Here is a 20216-nt window from a genome sequence, read left to right as displayed (position 1 = left end):
CGAGTGGAAACAGTTTGGAGGTGCTTTTCTACACCATCATCACTTATTCCTGTAACATTTACAGGGCTTTTAAAGTCACTTTCTACCAGACCTGGAAAACAAGTGTATCTCCTCTGCAATAGGAAGTATGATGCTCCTGTTGCCTTCCAGTATTTGCAGTCAGTCCGAATGTACCGGGGCACATTTGCAAATTGAATGCAGCAGTGGGCGTGTTTGAGTTTGACAGCAGCCAAGGAAGCTGTGATCTCTTTCTGCCTCCTTACTAGCCGTTGTACACAATGTGTTGCTTTCAAATCAGCTTGGTACCAGCACAACATGAGACAGAGTTGATAGGGTTTAGTTGATGGGCTCTTTTCCTGCACCATTGTACATAAAGGGTGCTGAGAAAACCTGATCTCAGAATGCTTTCGATTTTTACGTGATTCAAACCTTGCAGTGTTTACCTGCTCAAGCTGTAGCACCTGGGACAGTCACTTCTTTTCCTTTCCTCTCCTAGTCTTCTGAGCAGTAGCATCCCCTCTGATACAGCTGCTTGTGGTGACGCTGGGGATATTCCGTCACCAGAGATGGTATGTCTTGGTAAAAGGCGTAGTGAAAGTCCTGGATGTTTGTGATCACACTAAGCCTCTCTTGGACCTTGAATTCCTTCATAAAACCCCAGCACTAGCAGGACATGTATTCTTAGTATATGTTCCTGTTGCTTAGGAACAGCTGTCTGCAGTGACGGTGTTACTGGTGAAAGAATAATGATGTATGAAACTGATGTTAAACAAGCAAGATCAATCTTACCCTTAGGAACTGTTCTTCGTGTTCTTTGATACTTAACATACTCTGTAAGTAGCGTATACTCTGGAGTTTCCTGAGTTGTATGAGGAAAAACTAAACAAGGATGCTGGAGGCAAAGCTGTTTGTGACTATCATCAAACCTCTGGTCTCATGCACTCCTTCAGGGCAGCGTTCCCTGAGGGAGCATCTCTGCCTCTGTGATCCTTCACTATTAGGTACCAGTGATGATGGTGACTCTGCTTGGTGTAGCATAATTGTTTGTGATGTATGATGGTAGTGGAAACGCTTGTTGATGACAACCTACAGCCTGTGAGATGTAGCCATGCTTACCTTTTGGCAGAGAAAGGATCAATATTACAAAAGGTGAAAAATTGAAAGTTCCACAAAAAACTACTGGAGGACTCAATCCTGTGTGCTCTGACTTGGTCTAGCAAAACACTTGAAAACAAGTATGACAATTGTCCTGGACCCATTATATGTCTCACATCAACTGTCTGTTTGGCTGGAGCTAGTACGTGTCCTAAGGGATTTGGAGACCAGAGGGGGATTTTAGTTTCTGCCCCTTGCTCTGAAGCAGAGCCAGATGCTTGCTTCCTTCCACTGGCTGCTTGCCACTCCTCTCACATGTTTACTTACCTTCATGCTGAGAAATAATGGGAAGTAGGCCTTAAGCATCTTTACTCACTGCAGGCTGTGGCCACTGTGGAAGGTTGTTGCTTTTTAGCCTTCTTGTTTGCACTGGGGAGGAAAATGAAAGTGTTTATTGTGGTTCCTTTAACTGCTGCCTCTTCCCTCAGCTGCTCCCTCTTGGTTGCTAATAGAGGAGTTGCTTTTGCACAGTTTTGTTATCACTGGATTTATGTGTCTGAATAGCTGTCCCCCTCGTCAGCAGGGAAGGCATCAACGGTTTTCCTTCGTGTGTCCTCTGGCAATAGTATTTGGGGTTTGGAGCAATGTTTCTTTTGCGTTGATTTGTGCGTTTAGGCAGCCCCTTTGGGGGAGACTGCTGTGAAGAGCAGGGGAGATGGTCCTGTTGCTGCTATTTTTGGTCTCTGAGCTGTGCCTGGAGACCATAGCTAGAGGAATAACTTTCTTTCAACCTAAATAAAGTGTCTAAAGAATCTTTACTGAGCTGCATGTTTGCTTTGTCACACTTGGACTTGCCAACCCTGGGAACTGTGTATGGAAGTCTTGTGTCTATGTGCATGTGTGCAGGACTGCTCTTGTGCTTTCAGCATGGTAAATATTCTAGTGTTGTCTTCTCTAGAGCTCTATGAGCCGGAGCATACGTTGGCTTTTTTAGAGGATTCGCCAGTGTTGGGTATCCGCACTAGAGATTTTTGCTATTGCAATGCCTTTCAGTCAGTCTGTATTCCAGAAGCTGTAGTATGCTGGCTAGCTTGTGTGGTTTTCACCTGATGGGAACCTCCTGCCTGCATTCATTGCCTTCTGCAGTGTTTGGAGAGGCCAAAGCCATGTCTTTTTATGAATGAGTGCAATGGCCAGTTTATCTACCTGTCAGGCGTAAGGGGAAACAGCTTTCATGGTGGAGAGAGCAGCAGCGTAACTTCATAGTTGTATGTGACAGCTGAAGCTGGCTGGCATATAAATGCTGCACAGTCCCCTTCAACAAGACAGGTGCATTGAGTAACTTCCCCAGGGTGGTGACAGCCAAAATGTCTTCCAAAGAATTGTTGTATGTGTATAAAACAATATCTTCCAGCTTTATTCCCTCTGTGGCCCATGAGCTGAGAGCTGCACATTGATATATAAGATCTTTCATGGTTGGTACTAGTGGCCAAGAGGAGCTGGGGCAGAAAGTCTTTTGCCAGCTGCTGATTTATGGCCCTAGTAAACAGTCCTGAAAAGCACAGTGAGAATTTTCTGGACCTTGTGCAGTTTCAGCTGACTGGAAGCTCCAGGCTGTTATTTGACCATGTGGAGTAATAAACCTGTGAAAACTAATTAACTTTTGGGCCTACTGCAAAACAAACTAGTTCATGCAAAAAAATTACTCCACACTTGCAAGCAACAGTGACTTTATGGGCTTATAAGCCTGTATTTAATGACCAAGCATGTAGTACAATGCATGAAGTATGGGTTTTTTGCTGACTTCTAAAGCTGAACAGAATATAACAAGCTCTACTGATCACTGAGGATGTGAATACCAGCTCTTTCATCCTTATTAATTATGTAGCTGATGTGTGGGTGGAAGTTTGACACAAAACTGCATTGGATGGTTTCTTGTAGTCTAAACCAGCTTGAATTATGCACACCCAACCCAAACGAAAGCAGTTCATTCAAGGAAAGACTCTGTCTGTAGTGAGTACTATAGTTTTTCTGAGGTCATTCTCTGCTCGCTGTTCCCCCTGAGGTGCAGCTGAGTAAGCTCTTTCCCAGTGGGAACACAAGGTGTTTTTCTGATGTTAGCAGGCAAGTTAGTCAGCCCTGCTCAGGACCTGGCTCCTGTGATGCAGATGCTCTGTGCGTGCCAGTTGTGATGGTGACGTCAGAGAAGGGATGTTTGAGTGCCCCGGTATTGTGTTCCTTGCCAATGACAACACACATCAATATTGTATAAATGATCCAGCCTCTGTCATCCAACACCGGTTTGGAGGGAGGGAATGACTGGCCATTCTCCTTAATCAGATTACTAAGGTAACCCTCCCTCTGTCCCATCAACTCCTGCATTACTTAGTAGCCCTTAATACTGGATGTTTAACTGCTGGTATCGTTAGAGTCAAAGCTACGCCTGATGATTCCTGTTCTCCTTTGCTAGGGTCTATCCATTTAGCTGGTGGCAGAGGATTGTGTAGAGCCTTTGCTCACTGGGATGCATGGTGCCACTTGGCTGTTATTTTTCTAATTAATAACTCATCACCCCAAAGAGCAGAGCTGGCCCTTTTGCAGAACATAGGGTGCTCTGGAGTAACTGTGCAGTTGTTGGCTACGTTTGAGATGCACAGGCTTGAGCTTCAGTTCCTCAGAAAGCTGCAGGCAGTGCATGGCCTGTTTTCTTCCCCCGTTGAGAAGGGAAGGGAGGAAGGTTGAATATTGTACCAGGTCCCTTTGCTGCCCCACTACACGGCTGGGGAACGAGGAAGCCTGATCTGGAGCTACTTGTTCTGGGGGGGAAGGTTGCATGCTGGCCTGGTCTATGCCCACACCTGGGTCATGCAGACAGATCATCTGGTATCTTGGCAAGATAGTTGTCACAATTGCTGATACAGGAGCAGGAATTTGGAACTTGAAAGAGAAACCACCTTAAAGGCAGAAGAACTACGATGTAGTGAGATTTTTTAAAAAAATATTTATTTATTTTAAAGCGTCTGTCCCCCCTCTCCTGATGGATGCACTTGAGTTGTCACAGTACTCAGCACCAGAGTACCAGCTAGCATGGGTCTATCCCAAGATTTGGTTTTCTCCGCTAAGCAAAGTATTATTGCAGAGCTATTATTTGACCTAAAATAAGTGTGTGTGCATACTCACTGCTATAGAATTCTGCTTTTTCACGCATCAAATCAAGTCCCTGTGGATTTTCACCTCCCTCCCAGATCTGGCAGACACTGAAAAATGGAGCTATTTTTAATCTGAAATGTTCTGTGTTTCAAATTCAGGGTATAAAATGTGGGTTTTCTCCTGACAAGTTTCATGGCTGATTGCTATAAAACTCCTTGTCTTTAAAGGAAGAATAAAACTTCCTACAGGAAGAGCAAAAGCTCTGATTTTTTAGGGGTATGAATCTTAGTTCCTTTGAGAAACAGAAAAATAGTGGCATTTGCTGTCCTTGGATCAAAGAATTTACTGAGGTGGAGGAACAATTTAACCGAGGACTCTAGCACAGTCCAGTGTGGTAGGGTGGTATCAAGGGACTCTGTTCCCCTCCCGGAGGGGAGATGATGTTCTCTGGATTAGGAATCATTTGCCTGAAACAGTATGTCTGACAACCAAAGAGACTGGCATCACAGGCAGAATGCTGCTTACACCCATTTCATCATCTTCTTGCTGTCACTGTGGTTCTGTCATCCCACTGGAGTCGCTGCTCCACCTGTCCTCCTGAAAATCTGGTGTGTATTGTCCAGGAGAAGAGATGAATTTCTGGTTCAGTTGTTCTCCCTGCCCAGAACAAACAGATATAGAAAGTTTCTTCCCCTCCCCACTGTATGTGCTGTTCTGTGCCTGAGTCCAGTCTGATGGGTCAAAGGGGGAGCCACCTTTCAGAGGAGATCCTCCCTTCTGTGCACCCAGGGGTGGGACAGTGGGGATAGCAAGTTGTTACCACCAGGCTGCAGACGGTTGTCTAAGCGAGAAGGGTTGAGACCTTTTTTGCCCTAAGGGAGGAAGAGGGAGAGAGGCAGAGCAAATCTGAGGGTATAGGGGAGCTTGAGCTGGGGAAAGCAGCATGCTCAGATTTGCAAGGTAGCCTTGGGTTTGGACTCCAGGCTAGGCAGTAGGCTGGATGCCTCAGGCGTAACAGGAGCAATGTTCCCTAGTCAGTGCTGAACCCTGTCCCTCTGGCACTGGCGGAGCTGCTTGAGTGCAAACACCAGCTCAACTTTCTTCTGGCTCCCAGCACTGAAGGGGCTATTCATGACAGTCCAAGTGGCTTCTGTACTGGTGGCCCCTTGAGCTGGGACAGTCCCCCCCACCCTGCTGCAGCCTTGGTAAGCGGAGAGTTGCAGCTAATGAAACACAAGAGGAGTTCCCTGCAATTGTATGGGCAGAATTTTTCTTTGCTGAGTAAATTTCTATCCTGGTTACCAACCTGGCAGCACCCTGCTGACATAGCCTTGGTCTTTGCCTGTAAGAACTGTCTAAGGCAGCCCATCGGTCACAGCATCCTGGCACCTAATGAGGCTTAATGGGACCGCCAAACTCTGAGCCCAGCGGACCACACACAGCACCGCCTGTCAGTGTGCTCCTCTCTTTTCTGCCTGATGCAGAAGGGGAGCAGCACTTGTCTCCTGGGGCTACCTAGACAATTGGTGTTTCTGCCTGGCCTTCATCTCACTGGTGTGGCTCACCAGATAAGTCACTAAGCAACAGCAGAGAGAGACCCAATGGCTCAGATCTGATTAACCTCTACAACTTTATCCTGTGTTTTAATTGGATTAGCTGCAGGGGAGCGGTTTTGCTGCTGTTCCTGTTTTTTTCTTAAACAGGTACTTAACTGCATGCAACAAGTTAAGAGTAGCAAGAAGACCTGTGAATAAATAAGTGGTGTTTGCTTCTTTCCCACTGCTCAGCTAACAGCTCCTGCCCTCCCTTTCTGAAAAATTGCTGTAGCAGATGCCTGTGAGATAGTTCAGAGTAAGCCCTGCAGTGAGATCTCTTGGGAGGTGTGGGGTCTTGCCTAACAGCCTGGATGGCAGACCAAGAGTCCCTGATTGCTAACTGCCATTTTGTTGCTTTTGGGAAGGATTTCTGCTCAGTAAATGTTCAAAGCAATTTCCATGTTCAGTTTCTTTCATCTTTTCTCTGAGCTTTTTAGTTTCCTTCAGGGCCTGATACTTCTGCATCTCAGGGTTTTTTCTTATATCACTGCAGTAGCTGTGGGCTGTAGGGAACTGGCCTTATTCAGCACTGCAATAGCCCTTGCTCTTCAAGGACTTCAAAGTTCATTCTCCAGTGTCAGTTCATTTAGTTTTGCAGGTGGCAACATGGAATAAGGAGATCAGTGATCATATCCTGTTATAATGGGGGACAGGCTGCTCCAGACCTAAAAAAAAGGGAATGGAACCCATTTGATTGTGGGATTGCCCCTCATTCCTCACGCTGCTGTCTACCTGCATGGTGCCCAATTGAGAAAAAGAAGAACCAGTTTCCAGGAGACTTTCGCCCATGTCCATCCTTCTGTCTGAAGCACCCAGTTTTCTCTTCAACAAGCTTAAAATAGAAGCCTTTCTCCTTGCCATAGCTGTAATTGGTTCTGGATTGGGCCCTGGAGAGGGTCATTCACCTCCCTGGGTTGATAGAAGGGGTACATGCTGCTGAGAAGTGCCCTCTTACATCTGTTTCTAGGTAGCTGTGCACAAAAAGAGTGAATTGTAGGTGTGATAGCTGAGCACAGCTCTGTTCCAGGAGGAATAATGGATGTACTAGCACTACTCTAGCTGTTACAAGATCAAAAGTGCTGTTACATTAAAGCTGGTAATACTGCCTGGCTTGGCAAAAGGGCTGAAAAATTGTTCTGGGGTTTTAATGTATGTTCAGATAAACTGTCTTTCATAGTGAGGATCAAGCCTTTGAATCTAGTCCATGTACAACAGCGTGGGTTTTAGTGACTTGGTGAAAATGTAACTCCAAGGAATTCCCTCTTTGCACAGGGCTTGAATGTGATTCATTTATGAACACCGTGTGCATCACAGTTGCAGTCTTTAAGCAGAGGTTTCAGTGCTTTGTTGCATCTGGGGTGCCTTTACGGGGTGTGTGGTTGTTGGGCATGGACTCGGCTGCTGCTTGTAAAGAAAATGTAATCATTAAGTTGAATTATGATGGACATTAGTTTCCTTTGTCAGATTTAATGTATTCATGTATTTCGTGTCCACTGGCCCCTCAGCAGCTTGCAGGCTGGATATGTAAATTGGTATCTGCAGAGGATGACTGATCCATTAATAGGTGGAATTTGATGCTCATAAAAATGAATGCATTTCATGTTGCATGGCAATGGTTTGCCTGAATTTTTAAGTTGCCTGAGGATCTCTTACTTGGAATTCTGTGGCTCAGGCTATATTTGTTACAAAAGCAATACAAATGGAGAGGCCCTGTGGTTTCAGAGGGTTGGCTATTCTTTTGTCTGAGTATCACTTACAGTTTTCCTGTATCAAATGTTATTCCAAGGAAGCTGTGAAAATGTGAAATGCAACGATATCTGAAAACAAAGCACTGCAGTCCAAATTCACTGTGCCCACAGAAATAATCTGTCTTTGGAGATCTGTTCAGATACTATTTTTCAGGAAAAGCCAAGTTTTAGTAGATAATTTTTCATTATTAGGCTTTCATGAAGGGATGTAAAGGACTAAAAGGATTTGGTGGGTCATTAAAATAAATACAGATCTGCCACTGTGGGGTTTTAAACACAAGATGAAATCCTGGCTCCTCTGAAAGGGCCTCATTTGCTTCCTCTGGGCCTCATGCTAATTTCATTACTGATCTCAGACGGGTAAAGACTTCCCGATTTTAATTTTACAGTGCTTCTTTAAGCATGTAGATATATAAATACTCAGTTTCGTTTGCTGAGAGTTTTATTAAAGGAGGCTCACACAACGTGCACCCCTTCCATGGTGGAGCATTTGTGTGAGAAATTTCATTTTTCAAGCACGTGAAGTCATGATGATCCCTCAGATACTGAGAGTCTGCACTCTGAAAACATTGGCACTTCTTGCTTTTTCCTTCAGCACTGTGAGGCAAATTCTTCAGCTCTTCATCACTATGCAAGCCTGGGCTGAAGGGGCAGTAGCAAATATGCATGGAGAATATTGTGATATGTGCCATAAAGTTGTGCCAAGGAGAAAGGAACATCCAGGCTCAAATGATCTTTTTTTCCCTGAAGCTTCTATGGTTTGCTTTTTTCTAAGGTGAAGTGCTGGATACAAGCCTTGCTAACAGTCAACATCTTTCATGCCAGGGAAGAAATTCTTTGCTAGTGTCTTCCTTTGCCACAGTGTCTCTATATACTCGTGATATCAATGCAGCAGAGTTTGGCTGTGGAACATCTATCATTACTGTAATAATGTACAGCTCCGTGGGTACTGCATCCATCTCTGACTAATCTGTTCCCATAGAAATGTATGCCAGGGTTCGACTGAACAGTGTCTCCATTTTGCAGCCTGAGGAAATGACCATGGTTTGGTATGTTTCTGAGAAGGTGATTGAAACAACCAGATTTGCTGGGTGGGCAGCAGGGATAGAACCAGGGTGAAGTACCAGTGTGGGATGGCTGTGGCTATGGGTGGCACTTTCATGGCACTTCTTCCCCACACTATAGTGTCTGAAAAAAACCCCAGTCCCCTAGAGGGAAGTAAGGGTGCTTGGTGATGGTGTCTTGGCTCTGAAGCTAGCTAGTTGTGATTGCAGGGACTTGCAGTCTGCTATGGGTTGGTACAAGCCCATCTTTCAACTTGTAAAAAAGCTGCTGCATTTGCTTGAAGGTCATCAGGCAAGTATGCAAGCAAAACCCAGCTGCTTTTCTTCTGGAGACTTGGTCTCTCAAATAGTCAGTGCCCAGGGTTCTTGAGAGTCTTATCTCAAGTTGGTGAATTCAGTAGTAGATGAAGGTATTTGACATCTTTGGGTATCGGTAACTTTTTGGGGCTGTGGAAAGCTGTGGACGCTTTGGCCAGGCCCCTTTAACCAGCAGCTCTGTGTCAGAGCTCTGCCCTGCTTTACTTGGGCTTGGATGCAGCACACAGTTCTGCAGCCAGCTTACGTGGCTCAAGTGTGAAGGAATGGTAAGATGTGTAGGGCTGAAAAGACCTCAAGGAATTTCCCCCCTTCCCCATCAGTCCCCTACCACAGATCAAAGTTGTCTAGGCTGTCCCATTTCTGTAGTGTAGGAGGGATTCTCATTCAGCTTATCTGAGACCAGGTCTACAAGGCATGGGAAGAGTGAATGAAGAAACTGTTCACCAGGGCCTGCTTCTTCTGGTGGCACTAGCTGGCAGTTTCTGAAATAATTTTTGCTTTAGCTGCCTCCAGACTCTGTAGAGGTGAGAAGTGGAGCAAGCAATACTCATCAATTAAAATGGCCATATAATTTTCATTGCCATAATAAAGACTAATGTAAAGTAAAATCAATTATTTTATGCAATAGGACAGGAATTAATCTCAACTAAGCATCCTGGTCTATTGTAGTTCCCCACTTGCTACAACAAACATTTGTCTATGTGGTGAGATTTTCTAGCATAGAAGTGCTAAGAGAGGAGTGTGACAGCTATGGGAGCTGGACTGGCTTGCTTTCTAGCTGTGTTGCCTCCCTTGGTTGACAGGTGGAGAGCCTGATGGCCAGCTTCCAGTTAACACAGTTATTTTGCTAGCTTACAGGGTAACTGTGCTGAAAATTCTGCTATTGCCCAAGCAGTTTCGTTTCCGAAGAGGGATTCTGCTGAAATCTTTCTCCGTGGAGTGACTGGAGTAAAAACTTTAGTTTACCCTCCATGCTGGGGATATACCTGGACTTGGGGTGCAAATCCTCAAATCAACAGCAGGTTTGTGCTTATCCTACATGCGACAGAATACTGCAGAGCCCGAAGCAGCTTCACAGCTAGGCCACAGCTGCTTCCTTTCTAGTGAGAACAAGCAGCAAGTGCATCTGTCACAGGGGGTGCAAAGATTTGCTGTCCCATGCATGCTTAGGTGTAGTACTTCACTGCAGGGCTGAGCAAGGCTAAAAATCTTGCCTGTACATACCCTGTCCAGCTCCTCCAAGTCACTCAGTGCGCTCAGCAGAGCCTGGTTATATCTGTTCTCCATCTGTCCCTTCCTCCATCATCTTTGCTATTGTTAATTGTTAGCATCTGGCTTGAAAGATTGCCCCTTAGCACGGTGCTGATGGGATCTTTACACAGAGGATTAAGGCTGGAGTGGATTGACAGGAGACAGTATCCCTGCTGTGGGAAGCTTGCCAGTTGTGTGCAGGCTCAGTGCTGCTGCTCTTCCAGTTACTCCAGTTCATGTCAGGACATAGGCAAGAGTCAGTTGCAGCTCCATGCCCCCTCAGCAGGGCCAGCTGGCCAGATGTGGCCCGGGGCACTGCATGCTGAATTTGGAAGAGGCCTCCAGCACCCAGCTGCTGCATGTGGCCTTTGTCAAGTTTTTCTGTCTCTTTACATCAGCTGCACCACCCCATGGAGGCGATTTCATACCTGGCTCCTCAGGTGGTTTCCACTGTGCAATTGCAGTGCTTTAATCAAGGATGTGGATAAGGATAAAAGCTTTGTGGGGGGTGCTGGCAGTAGGAGTTGAGATGTCATTTCTTACTGTATCATTCTCCTTAGGTGGCAAATGTGTCTGTAAATCACACAAGTGCTTTGCCGTAGCTTTGCTTTCTGTTACTGCCTCAGCTGCTGCCAGGATTTCATGGGACACAGATCTCAGCTTTTGGCAAAAAGCACTGCCTCCTTTCCTTGTAAAGGTACTTAGCATGTATTTCCAGTGCCCAGGAGCGTAGCCGAGGGCCCTGCTAAACTTGCTAAATCCAGGCCCTGGGAGATCATATTTCTTTTTGTGTTATTTGGTTTTCTTTCCTGTGGAGTCTGTATTTTCTCCTGTACGTGCATGAGGAGCAGGGGAGAATCCCTTGGCATTTCAGAAGGTATGAGTGTCCTCTTACCTTGTGACTCTCCTGATCTGCTCCTAACAAGTCCTTGGAGACCTTTGTTGCTCTTTTCCAAAGCTGGTATGTGTCCTGCAGTAACCAAAGGGTATCTGTTACCTTGCAAGGACAATCTGGGGCCTGGAGGTGCGTTTACTCCTTGCTGTCAGTAGCACAGGTGCTGACTCCCTTTTTTGCCGCGTTGGAACAGACTGGCAGAAACTTTCCGTGCTTGGATCTATCACACCAGGGAGGGTTTCCATGTGTGTTATGCTGTCTACAGCTGTTGCAGAAGAAGTCTTTTTCCAGTCTAAAGGAAAAACCTTTATATCTAATCCATCTCAGACTCTTAAATCTCAAAGATAGCCAAGTAAAACCAGCAGAGTTCACACCAAAGGGCTCAATTTTGTGGGCTTCTTGAAGGGAATGTTAAAAGATGTTCACAGGGTTTAGAAGCATTGTTAGATTTTTTTTTTCTTTTCTTGTACTATGAAAATCCCACTGGCTGGTATTCCCATGTCCCTTTAAGACATTTGAGATAACATTTAGTTTCTTCCATTAAAACTATTTTTATCCTGGCCTGTGGGACAAGTAGAAATTAAAACAGTGCTTGGTATTTCCTTGCCCATCCTGTCTGTTCTTCATCCTCAGATCCTTTCAGCTCTCCCCAGCTCTCCCCCCTTTCCTCCCCAGCTTGCCTTGAAGGGCTGGGAAAGCCGGCGCTGGCGCATTATGTTGCCTGTCTGATTGTTGTGGGGTTGTGTTTGTGTGGGGAAGGTCACGAGACAAAAAGACCACCAGGCAGGGGTGGGCGGGGGGTGTTCAGTCCTGCTCCATTCAATCCTTGTGGCAATGGGTGGGAAGAGTCTTGTTTGCATGATGGGATTTCAGGGGGTGATTGCTTTTTTGTTTAGGCTTCTTCCACGGCTGCTGCATGGGCCCTGGAGGGCTACAACAAAAGTAGAGCATATATATGAGATTCATGGGGCTGAAGCGTGCTGAGATAACCAAGAGGCAAAGTAGTCCGTGCAGGAGCGACTGAGCCAGAGCCAGCCACTGTGCCCTTGCAGCCTGGAGGCTGTCAGCGATTGCTCCGGGTGGGGTGTTTGTGCTATGTCCGGTCTTGGCTCTGGTGGGAGCTCTTCCTGGGTGTCCGAATCCTGTGGGCTGAGATCCTTAGCTGGATGAATGCTGTGCAAGTTTTTTGGCTGTGGAATGAAGGTTGAGATGTGGAGGAACAGCTCCACGGACCTGCCACACTGGCTATGCTTCCCTGAATATTTTTGAGGCTTCCAGCCAGTGACTTTTAATTTGCAGCACCTGCCTCCTTCCTTGTCCATCAGGTCCACACTTCTGAGAGCATTCTTGTGTTTAAATCACCCCTCTGAGATGCTGGCCCTCAGCGCATCTCTCCCCTCGCCCCCCCCCCCCATCCTTAGAAAGCAGCTCAGGCTATATTTACCACTGGTATGCATAAAGGCAAACATTGTCAGGGACTCATTGTAACTGTCCCAATTACCCTGGGTTCATTTGCATAAGAAGATTGACCAGCCTGTGGTACTGGCTTTGCCTTGGCTGTCTGATATGGGACACTTCGATTTGGTGAGCAGAAAGAAATAGAGTTCCCAGGCTGGGTGTAGGTTGGGGAGGGGTTGACAGTTTTGGTCCCTAACAGCATGGGTGCTACAGCAGCCCTTCCTGGTGGGAGGGTGACTTGTCAACTCCCAGCTGCTGGCAGCACAAGTCTGTCTGATACAGTTGTAATAGCTGCCAGTTTCCCAGAGATACAGATTCAAGGGATCCCAAGCATGCCTGAGCTCCTGGCTGTCCCATCTGAGTAAATCCTTCTCCTCTATAGTGTGTATGTGTGTATTTATATATTGATGTATTTATTTTTAGTAGGTGTTCACCCTGCTTGAATGCTTTTAGACTAAGCAGTGACCTGCCTTGTGTTGTCACTTCCTCAGGCACATGTAACCTCTCCTCCTTGTGTTTGGATTTCTTCCAGAGAGCTAGCTGTTCCTGCAGGCAGGCTCTAAAGGGAGAGGAAAGCAGCTGGGATGAAGCACAAGTCAGGAAGCGAGCTGAAATGGTATGATCTCTTGACCCAAAGCAGTAGCTAGTGCTGTTAGGGCTAGTGCTTGCACTGCAGCAGCTGCACAGCTCAGGCTCACTGAATTGAGAATTATTCATATTCTCTTTCCCTTCCCCCCCCAGTGCCATACGTAACGTGATCTGGCTGTACCCATGCTGGCAGATGGAAAAGCAAGACACTATTTGCAGTAATGGTTCTTCATGGGCTCAACTGGCCTATGAAGTTGCAACGTTCAAGCTTGTCAGCTTTGGCAGAGCAGCAGAACAGCCTTTCTGGAGACCTTTACTGTCCCTCTGCTGCTGCTGTATGTGTGCATATGCCTGTGCAAATGTGTATCCTTCCCTTCATCTCCCTGCTGCTTCCAGGAGAGACCTGCACACTCGGACAGGTGTTGTTGTTGCTTGTGGGTGTCACCAAGCTTAGCGTACTTCCTGGAGGTGCTTTGACCATTACTCTATCCTAATCCCTCCTTAAAAATCTTCCCTCCAGTATTTGGCAATTTTCAGTTTTTACTGGTCAGTCATTAGGTAGCAATGTAGGAGTGCTTCATGGAGGCGGCTGGAGTACATCTCAGCTACGGTAGTATTTTAAGCCTCTTGCATCCTTGGGTGAATTACTTTGCCTCTCTGCCTTGGGTTCCCAGTTATAAAGTGGAGCTCTTTGTGAGGAGGTACCACTGTGAATCATAATGAGCACAAACTGCCATTTCAAAATGCACTGTGCTAGAGACCTGATTCTAACAGTCAAATATAGGACAGAAATTTGGTATTTTTGGACCTCTGTGAAAGGGATTGACGATCCAGCCCAGATTTCTCAGGAATTCCTTTGCTATTTCTTTGGGGTGGAGTGTGTGTGGAGAAATCCTCATGTCTTTTCTCAGATGAGTTGCTGCTTGTGCTCTGACTCCAGGATGCTCACATTTTTTGCCTGAAATAAACTGCATTGATATTGTTATGTTTGCTTGGTGCAAGAAACATCAAAAAAGAAGGGGCCAGAACCAGAGTCTCAAGTTGGGGCACAGATGGACCCCTTGCAGTTCCTCTAGCAACACTTTAAAAGTCAGTTTTGTATGTTTGATTTCCCTGATGTGTTGAAAAGGCAAAGTAGAGTCAAGTCTTAGATTTAGATTTGTTTTCCTTTCCATTGTGTTTGGTTTTGAGGGCTGTGTCCTACCTTCCATTGGATTTCTATGACCTCTCATCTCCACTGTGTGACAGTGGAGTCTATTTATGAGCAAGTTAAACATGAGCTCCAGACACTGATTTAGCTTTTAAATGGTTGTTCTTGACAAATATGAAAGATAGTTCTGAGCATGAAGAAAAGGGCTATGATTTAAGGCTTTATGCTCTCCCTTTTAGACACTGTATCTTTTGCTTTGCAGTTGGGAAAATTAGATTTGGCACAGGATCATGTAGGAGGTGACTGATAGACCTAGGAGGATAACAGATACCTTGGCCTATCTAAACCTGCAGACGCAAAAGGGTTGGGAGTTTGTGTCTGCCACTGAGGTTCAAGTAATAAGAAGTGTCCTTCCTAAACAGTTTATTTTCCCTAGCTGTGAAAATGGTGGAGGTGGGTGAAAAATGATACGTAGAGTTTCATTTGCAATTCCACAAAAGATTGGGAAAACTGCTTTTTGTTGCTCTTCGAGCAAAATATTTAATTTGACTTGAGCCAAACCATCTGGGCACTCTGAACATAAACATAAATGGCAATTTTCTTATCAAACATTTTGAAAATAGTAATGCCTAGTGTTTTGGCCTTGTAGAATCCAAGGAAACTTCTGAACGATCAATGTTCAAAACTAAGGCAAATTCACAGGAAAGTCTTGGCATGACTGAAATGTCCAAGTTTTTGCTTGGAAAAGTTATGTTTTGGAAAAAAACCTTATCTTGGCTTTAGAAATGGGAGGAAAGCCCTGTAAATAACACTGACAGTAAACAATGTTCCTATGTCATACATATAAACTGCATCTTGTCCCACCTTTAGGGTAGTGTTACACTTGAGTCTCTAGGGCTGCTGCTTTTAATTATCTTGGTGCTTTATCCCATCAGCTGTTTCCATGTCACTTGCTCAGTTTTGCTATGACTCCCTTTGATGGGGGCCGTCTGCCCTTTGGTGGCTGCTGTTCGGTTTGCTCTGGGTTCATGAGAATTTGTTGACTGGGAGCAAAGAAGGTGCCTGGTCGTGGAGGGATTATACAGGGATTGATGATGGTAACACTGCTTCAGGCAGCTTTTCTGCTCTGGGATTAAAGTTCATGCTGTGTTACTTGTCTCTCTCTCTAGGCCTTACAAGTCCATGTGGGAAGCTATTCTGCCTGGACTATTTAATTTTGTGCTGCTCAGCTCAATCTCTGCCTCATTTCTCTTCCTTCTTTCCCCTTCCATTCAAGCGGCATCTTTCAGTCTTCCCCATTCAGGTCTGTCTTTGCTCTCTGCCCTGTGTAAAACTTCCATGCCCTCCCTACCATTCATCACCTCTTGCTCATTCACCTCCCTGCTTGCCTTTCTCCATTCATCTGGGCTTCCTCTCAGCCAGGCTGGGCTGCCCTCCCCTCCTGCCCCTTCCACAGTCCTCCTTTTGTGCCTTTGCACTCCCTTCGCCGTGGCCATCTGAAGCACAGCAGTCTGCAGCATGCTCCCTGAGGATGCTCTGCTAGAAGCTGGCCCCAGTTGATGGTCTAATTAATCCCTAGTGGAAGCCTGGTGGGATTGCTTTGGGTGGATTTGTCTCTCTAGTTACCCTGCAGGTGAGAAGTTCCATGCCCCCCCCACCCCTGCCCCTTCCCGGCTCTTCCCGCTTCCCAGAGATGCAGGCTGATGCATGTACAGGAAGAGTATTGCCATTTCCTAAACCCTCCTTTTCAGTCTGGCCTTTCTCTCTCCCTCCTAGCTTGTTTTCCCTTTGTTTGCAGTGGTTGTAGCTCCCAGGCAACTCTTTGGATTGTTGTTTTGAGCTCCTCCTTCCTGAGGAGTGTAATATGCATTTCTCTTAATTTTGCTGGCTCTCTCCTTATGATTGTTGCCTCTGCCCTCTCTGCTTCTTTATTCTAATTGTCTGCATTGGGATCGTATCAGTTTTGGAAGACCATCTCTGTGCTTGAATGTGTGTTTTGAGCGTTACCCAGGAAATAGAGCCTGTGAATTGCAGTAGCCAGGGCTTGTTTTTACTAAGTCTCAATGCAGCCGCAACCCTGTGCCGGTGATGCAGACATGGCAAATACGGACCACAGGCCTCTGCCAAAGATCCCCCCAGCCTGCTGTGCACCTGGTCCCCTAGAGCTCACACCCATGCCGGCAATGTGCTCCTATTGAAGGAGCAGGTCTCTGTGTCTCTGTGCTGTGGCGTGGCAGGAAAGCCATGTGGGAGGTCTGCTTGCCTGTGGGTGCCCGTGGGGGGCTTCAGCTTTGAACTGTTAAACTGCATTCAAGCCAGTCTGTTCAAGTCAAAGGGGAATATTAGAGCTTGGGAAGAGTGGACAGGCTTGTCAGAGGAAGCAGGTGCTCGTTAAACTGTACGTGAGCCCTGTACACATGAGAAATCTGGTTAGTTCAGTAAAGGAGGCAGAAATGAGGTGGAGGCAGGCAAGGAGAAGGGGTTCTGCGAGTGAGTGCAGGTTTGACTGACAGGGCAAGCACTCTGTTGTGTGGGAGGCTGTGAAGGGAGTATCCGCTGCTGTCTCCTGAGGCAGTGAGGAGCCCCTGATACGGCTTGGGCAGGGCCAGGCGCTGTGAGGACTTGTCAATGGTTTCGATACGTCTCCTAAGAAACAATGTGAACCACCACAGCTTCCAGCAGTCTGGCTCCTTACTATGGTTGTAACCACTGTGATCACCCTGGAAAGATGCAAGCCAGGATTGCTTGTTCTCAAGTGTTTAAATTATAGAAGTTAGAGTAATAATTAATACTCTCAGCTCTGGGCTCCATTTGGAACCAGCCTGTCTGGAGTACTTCAGAGATGCTTATGTTGTTGCAGTGTAATGCCAGGTACCTACAAGGCATTGCAGGGAATCATGACATACCTCTGTCTCCTCTTCACAAGGCTGATGTTATCTTCTGCTCCAGCTTAGCTTGGAAAGCAAAGGAGCTTCTTTGGTAGCTTCCAGTCCCCATGACTGGGCAAAGCCAGATGTAAAATCAGTACGAGTTAAATATGTTTCCCAGTCTGCTTAGTAACAGTTTTGATCTGTGGTTGTTCTAACCAGAAGCATGGCTTGAATTCTAGTATAGGTGGGTTATTCTGGTTATACATGTGTTATGGCAGTTGTTAGTTGGGGCTTTAAATGCATCTGTTTGGCTGTTACGGCAGTTTTTCTGAGCACTAATAATTTGCAGTCAGGTCAGAAGGGAACTGTTGGGATCATCCAGTCTCTAATAATGAAGACCAGAACACTTTCTGAGTGGTCTGCTTGACATTGGCCATACCTCATCTCCTAGGAAAACTTGCATTTCAGTCATAAAACTTTTGGTGAAGTTAGTGAGGCATTTCTTTTGTTAATAGGAAAAATAATCAACTAACTCTAATCGAAAGCTGCCGAGCTTTGACCTCTAGCCCCTAAATGTGATTATACCTTTGTCATAGCGGAGAATCCTCTACTGCCAAATTTCTGTCCCCTTTGTCTTCTTCTGGACAGTGATCAAGTCATTGCTTAACATTCCCTGTAGTAAACTAATGAGTTGAGCCTGTTAGTGGAGCCAGTCAGACTATACCAGCAACAAAGTGCCAAACAAAGAGGTAATGTCACCTCATTTACAAACCTGGGGTCATGTTTCCTTTATTGAAGGCAGTGTTACCTTGAGAGCGCTCAGCATAACAAGCAAAGCTTTTTAGCTTTTTTTTTTCTCCCCCGGAGTGGCTGCTGCTGAAGATGGCATTCCCCATCCTGTAAGCTGGCTGGCATTCTTGGCTCCTGGCCATATGGCTTTCTATTTGTTTTTACTGTAATATGTATTGTTTTCAAGCACCCAGCTTTACTAAAAGACCCAGCTTATGCTTAGTAACTTGCTGCTTTAGCTCATCTGAGCATGATGCAGACTTATGCTTTCTCCTAAGTTACTAATGATAATTCTGTAGGGGCAAGAATGAATTCTCATGGGACTCTGTTAGTGGTATCTCCATGTGATGTTAGCTGTCTATCTTAGTTTTATTTTTGAGACCTGTCAAACAGCCAGACTTTAGCATGTTGAATGTGTGACAGCCAGAATTTGTGTCACAGTAAGTTTTCAAACACAGGGTTGTCTGGTGATGTCAGATGCCCTGCAGAAATCAGTTGTACCAGCAATCTTGCCTTACGATCTGCACCAAGTTTGTATTCTCATCCAGATAATATCAGCTGAACATAATCTGTTTTCTGTCGTTTATTCTGACTGGTATCAGACCAGTCCTTCTTCAGTTATGCATTGCTCAATATCAGTAATTTGTTAATTTGCTGTGGGTTGCTATTAGTCCAACAGACCTGCTTTGTTCCATTAAATTCTTGTCACAGCCCTGCAGTTTTGGGAGTGGTGTGCATGCCTGTTGCCATGTTTGGACACAAGTGTTGGAGCCATGGTTGGAAGGGCTGAATTGCTGATTTGAAGCTGGAAGAAAGGTAAAAAGCAGATCTTGATGTTCCTCCAGTGCTCCCAGACTTGCAGGAAATCAATATTAATACTGGCTTTTAAAAATCTTTTTGATGAAAATTACCTTGGCCTGCTGATTCAAAACTATCTAACTTTAGCAACTGCAGTGTAGCATTCTTCAGAGTTACTGCTGGGACAGAAAGTGTATTGTTATTCTGTAATAGAGATAATTCATTGGGCTTTTGTCCATATATAGAACAGAAACATTCCAACTACTCCTGACTCTTTTGCACTTGTATCAACTATGCTACTTTTTCCAGAGAATATCAGACCAAAACCCTGTTTTGAATGAGAAGACTTGTCTGCCTCATCTATACCAGCAGAGACGCTGCTGTGACAGGAGGCATTGTCAATAGCAGTGAATTTTAAGGAAATGCTTGTGTAGGTTTAGTTAACCTAGGGGTAAGCAGCGACCTGACTGCAGCAACTTGACATGAAATACAGCCCCAGCTGAGCAGCTGTTCTGACTGCTGTGTGTTGGGTTTTGTTTTATTTTCTGTTATTTTTATTTTATTATTTTATTTTATTTTTATTGTAGCAATAGTGATTATAGCCTGTCTGTCTCCTGGCTGTGAGGTTGACTGTGCATGCTATGCCTTCTATTGAGTTACGTAGCCCAAATAAATGCAGCATCCCCCCCAGAGTGTATTGCATTTCAGCTCTGGATGAGTGGCTTACACATTATGACCCCTCACAATGTAGAAACCCTGAGAGATGTAATTAATATCGATACAGGATTTTGAGATTCTCCAATAAGACATGACTAAAAAGATATAAACAGTAATTATATGGTGATAAATGAAAATATCATGTGTCTTGGTAGTATGGATATTGCTATTTTCAGCTTTTGGTATTTAATGCCTTATACCATCAAGAACAAAAGTGGGTTTTATTTTAATTAGGCTGCAGAACTTATTGCCGCAGAGGTTGTGGAGCCCTAAAAACTACAGGAATTCAAAAGGGAGAGCAAGAGATTGGGCATTTGTACATACAACAATATCTGGGCCAGTGCTGACAAGCAGATCTGGGAAGTATTAAACCTCCTGCCTAAGGATTCAAGAAAAGGTTTTAACTGTTAAGCTGGGTTTCGTCATGGCAATCACTCGGTGATCTCTTGTAGGCTTGATCTTGTCCACAATTTCAGAAAGGTGTGGATAGTCAGCACTGGAGCTGGGCTGGTGATACAACATATATGACTTGCAAGTTTGGGCCATAACCTGCCCAGCCTGTTGCTGAAGCTGAGGACATCTATCCGGCGAAATGTGCAAGGTGCCCCGTGCTGAATCAAGATTAAAAAATTTATTTCCACCAAAAAAAAAAAGCCCACCACTTTTTAGAGTGCCTCAGCTTCTTTCCATTAGTCTTAATTCACTTATATAAATAATAAAACAGGAAGAA

The 20216-nt window shown here is 45.3% G+C and overlaps 1 protein-coding gene across 5 annotated transcripts in view; it reads left to right on the top strand.

Moving 5' to 3' along the window:
• The window catches only part of RHBDL3 (rhomboid like 3), a 74369-nt gene that overhangs the window by 10414 nt on the left and 43739 nt on the right, over positions 1–20216 (top strand). For 2 of the 5 annotated variants that reach the window (XM_037405937.1, XM_037405958.1), the window contains one exon: positions 13107–13190. The exons of the other annotated variants lie outside the window; for them this stretch is intronic. In XM_037405937.1, coding sequence (XP_037261834.1) covers positions 13107–13190 — 84 coding nt within the window. The remainder of the gene's footprint in view (positions 1–13106; positions 13191–20216) is intronic. 5 annotated transcript variants of the gene reach the window in all.

The sequence above is a fragment of the Falco rusticolus genome, chromosome 1, assembly GCF_015220075.1.
Source record: "Falco rusticolus isolate bFalRus1 chromosome 1, bFalRus1.pri, whole genome shotgun sequence".
Classification (NCBI taxonomy): Eukaryota; Metazoa; Chordata; class Aves; order Falconiformes; family Falconidae; genus Falco; species Falco rusticolus.
Note: the sequence above shows the minus strand (reverse complement) of the source record. Positions and strands in the feature narration are given on the sequence as shown.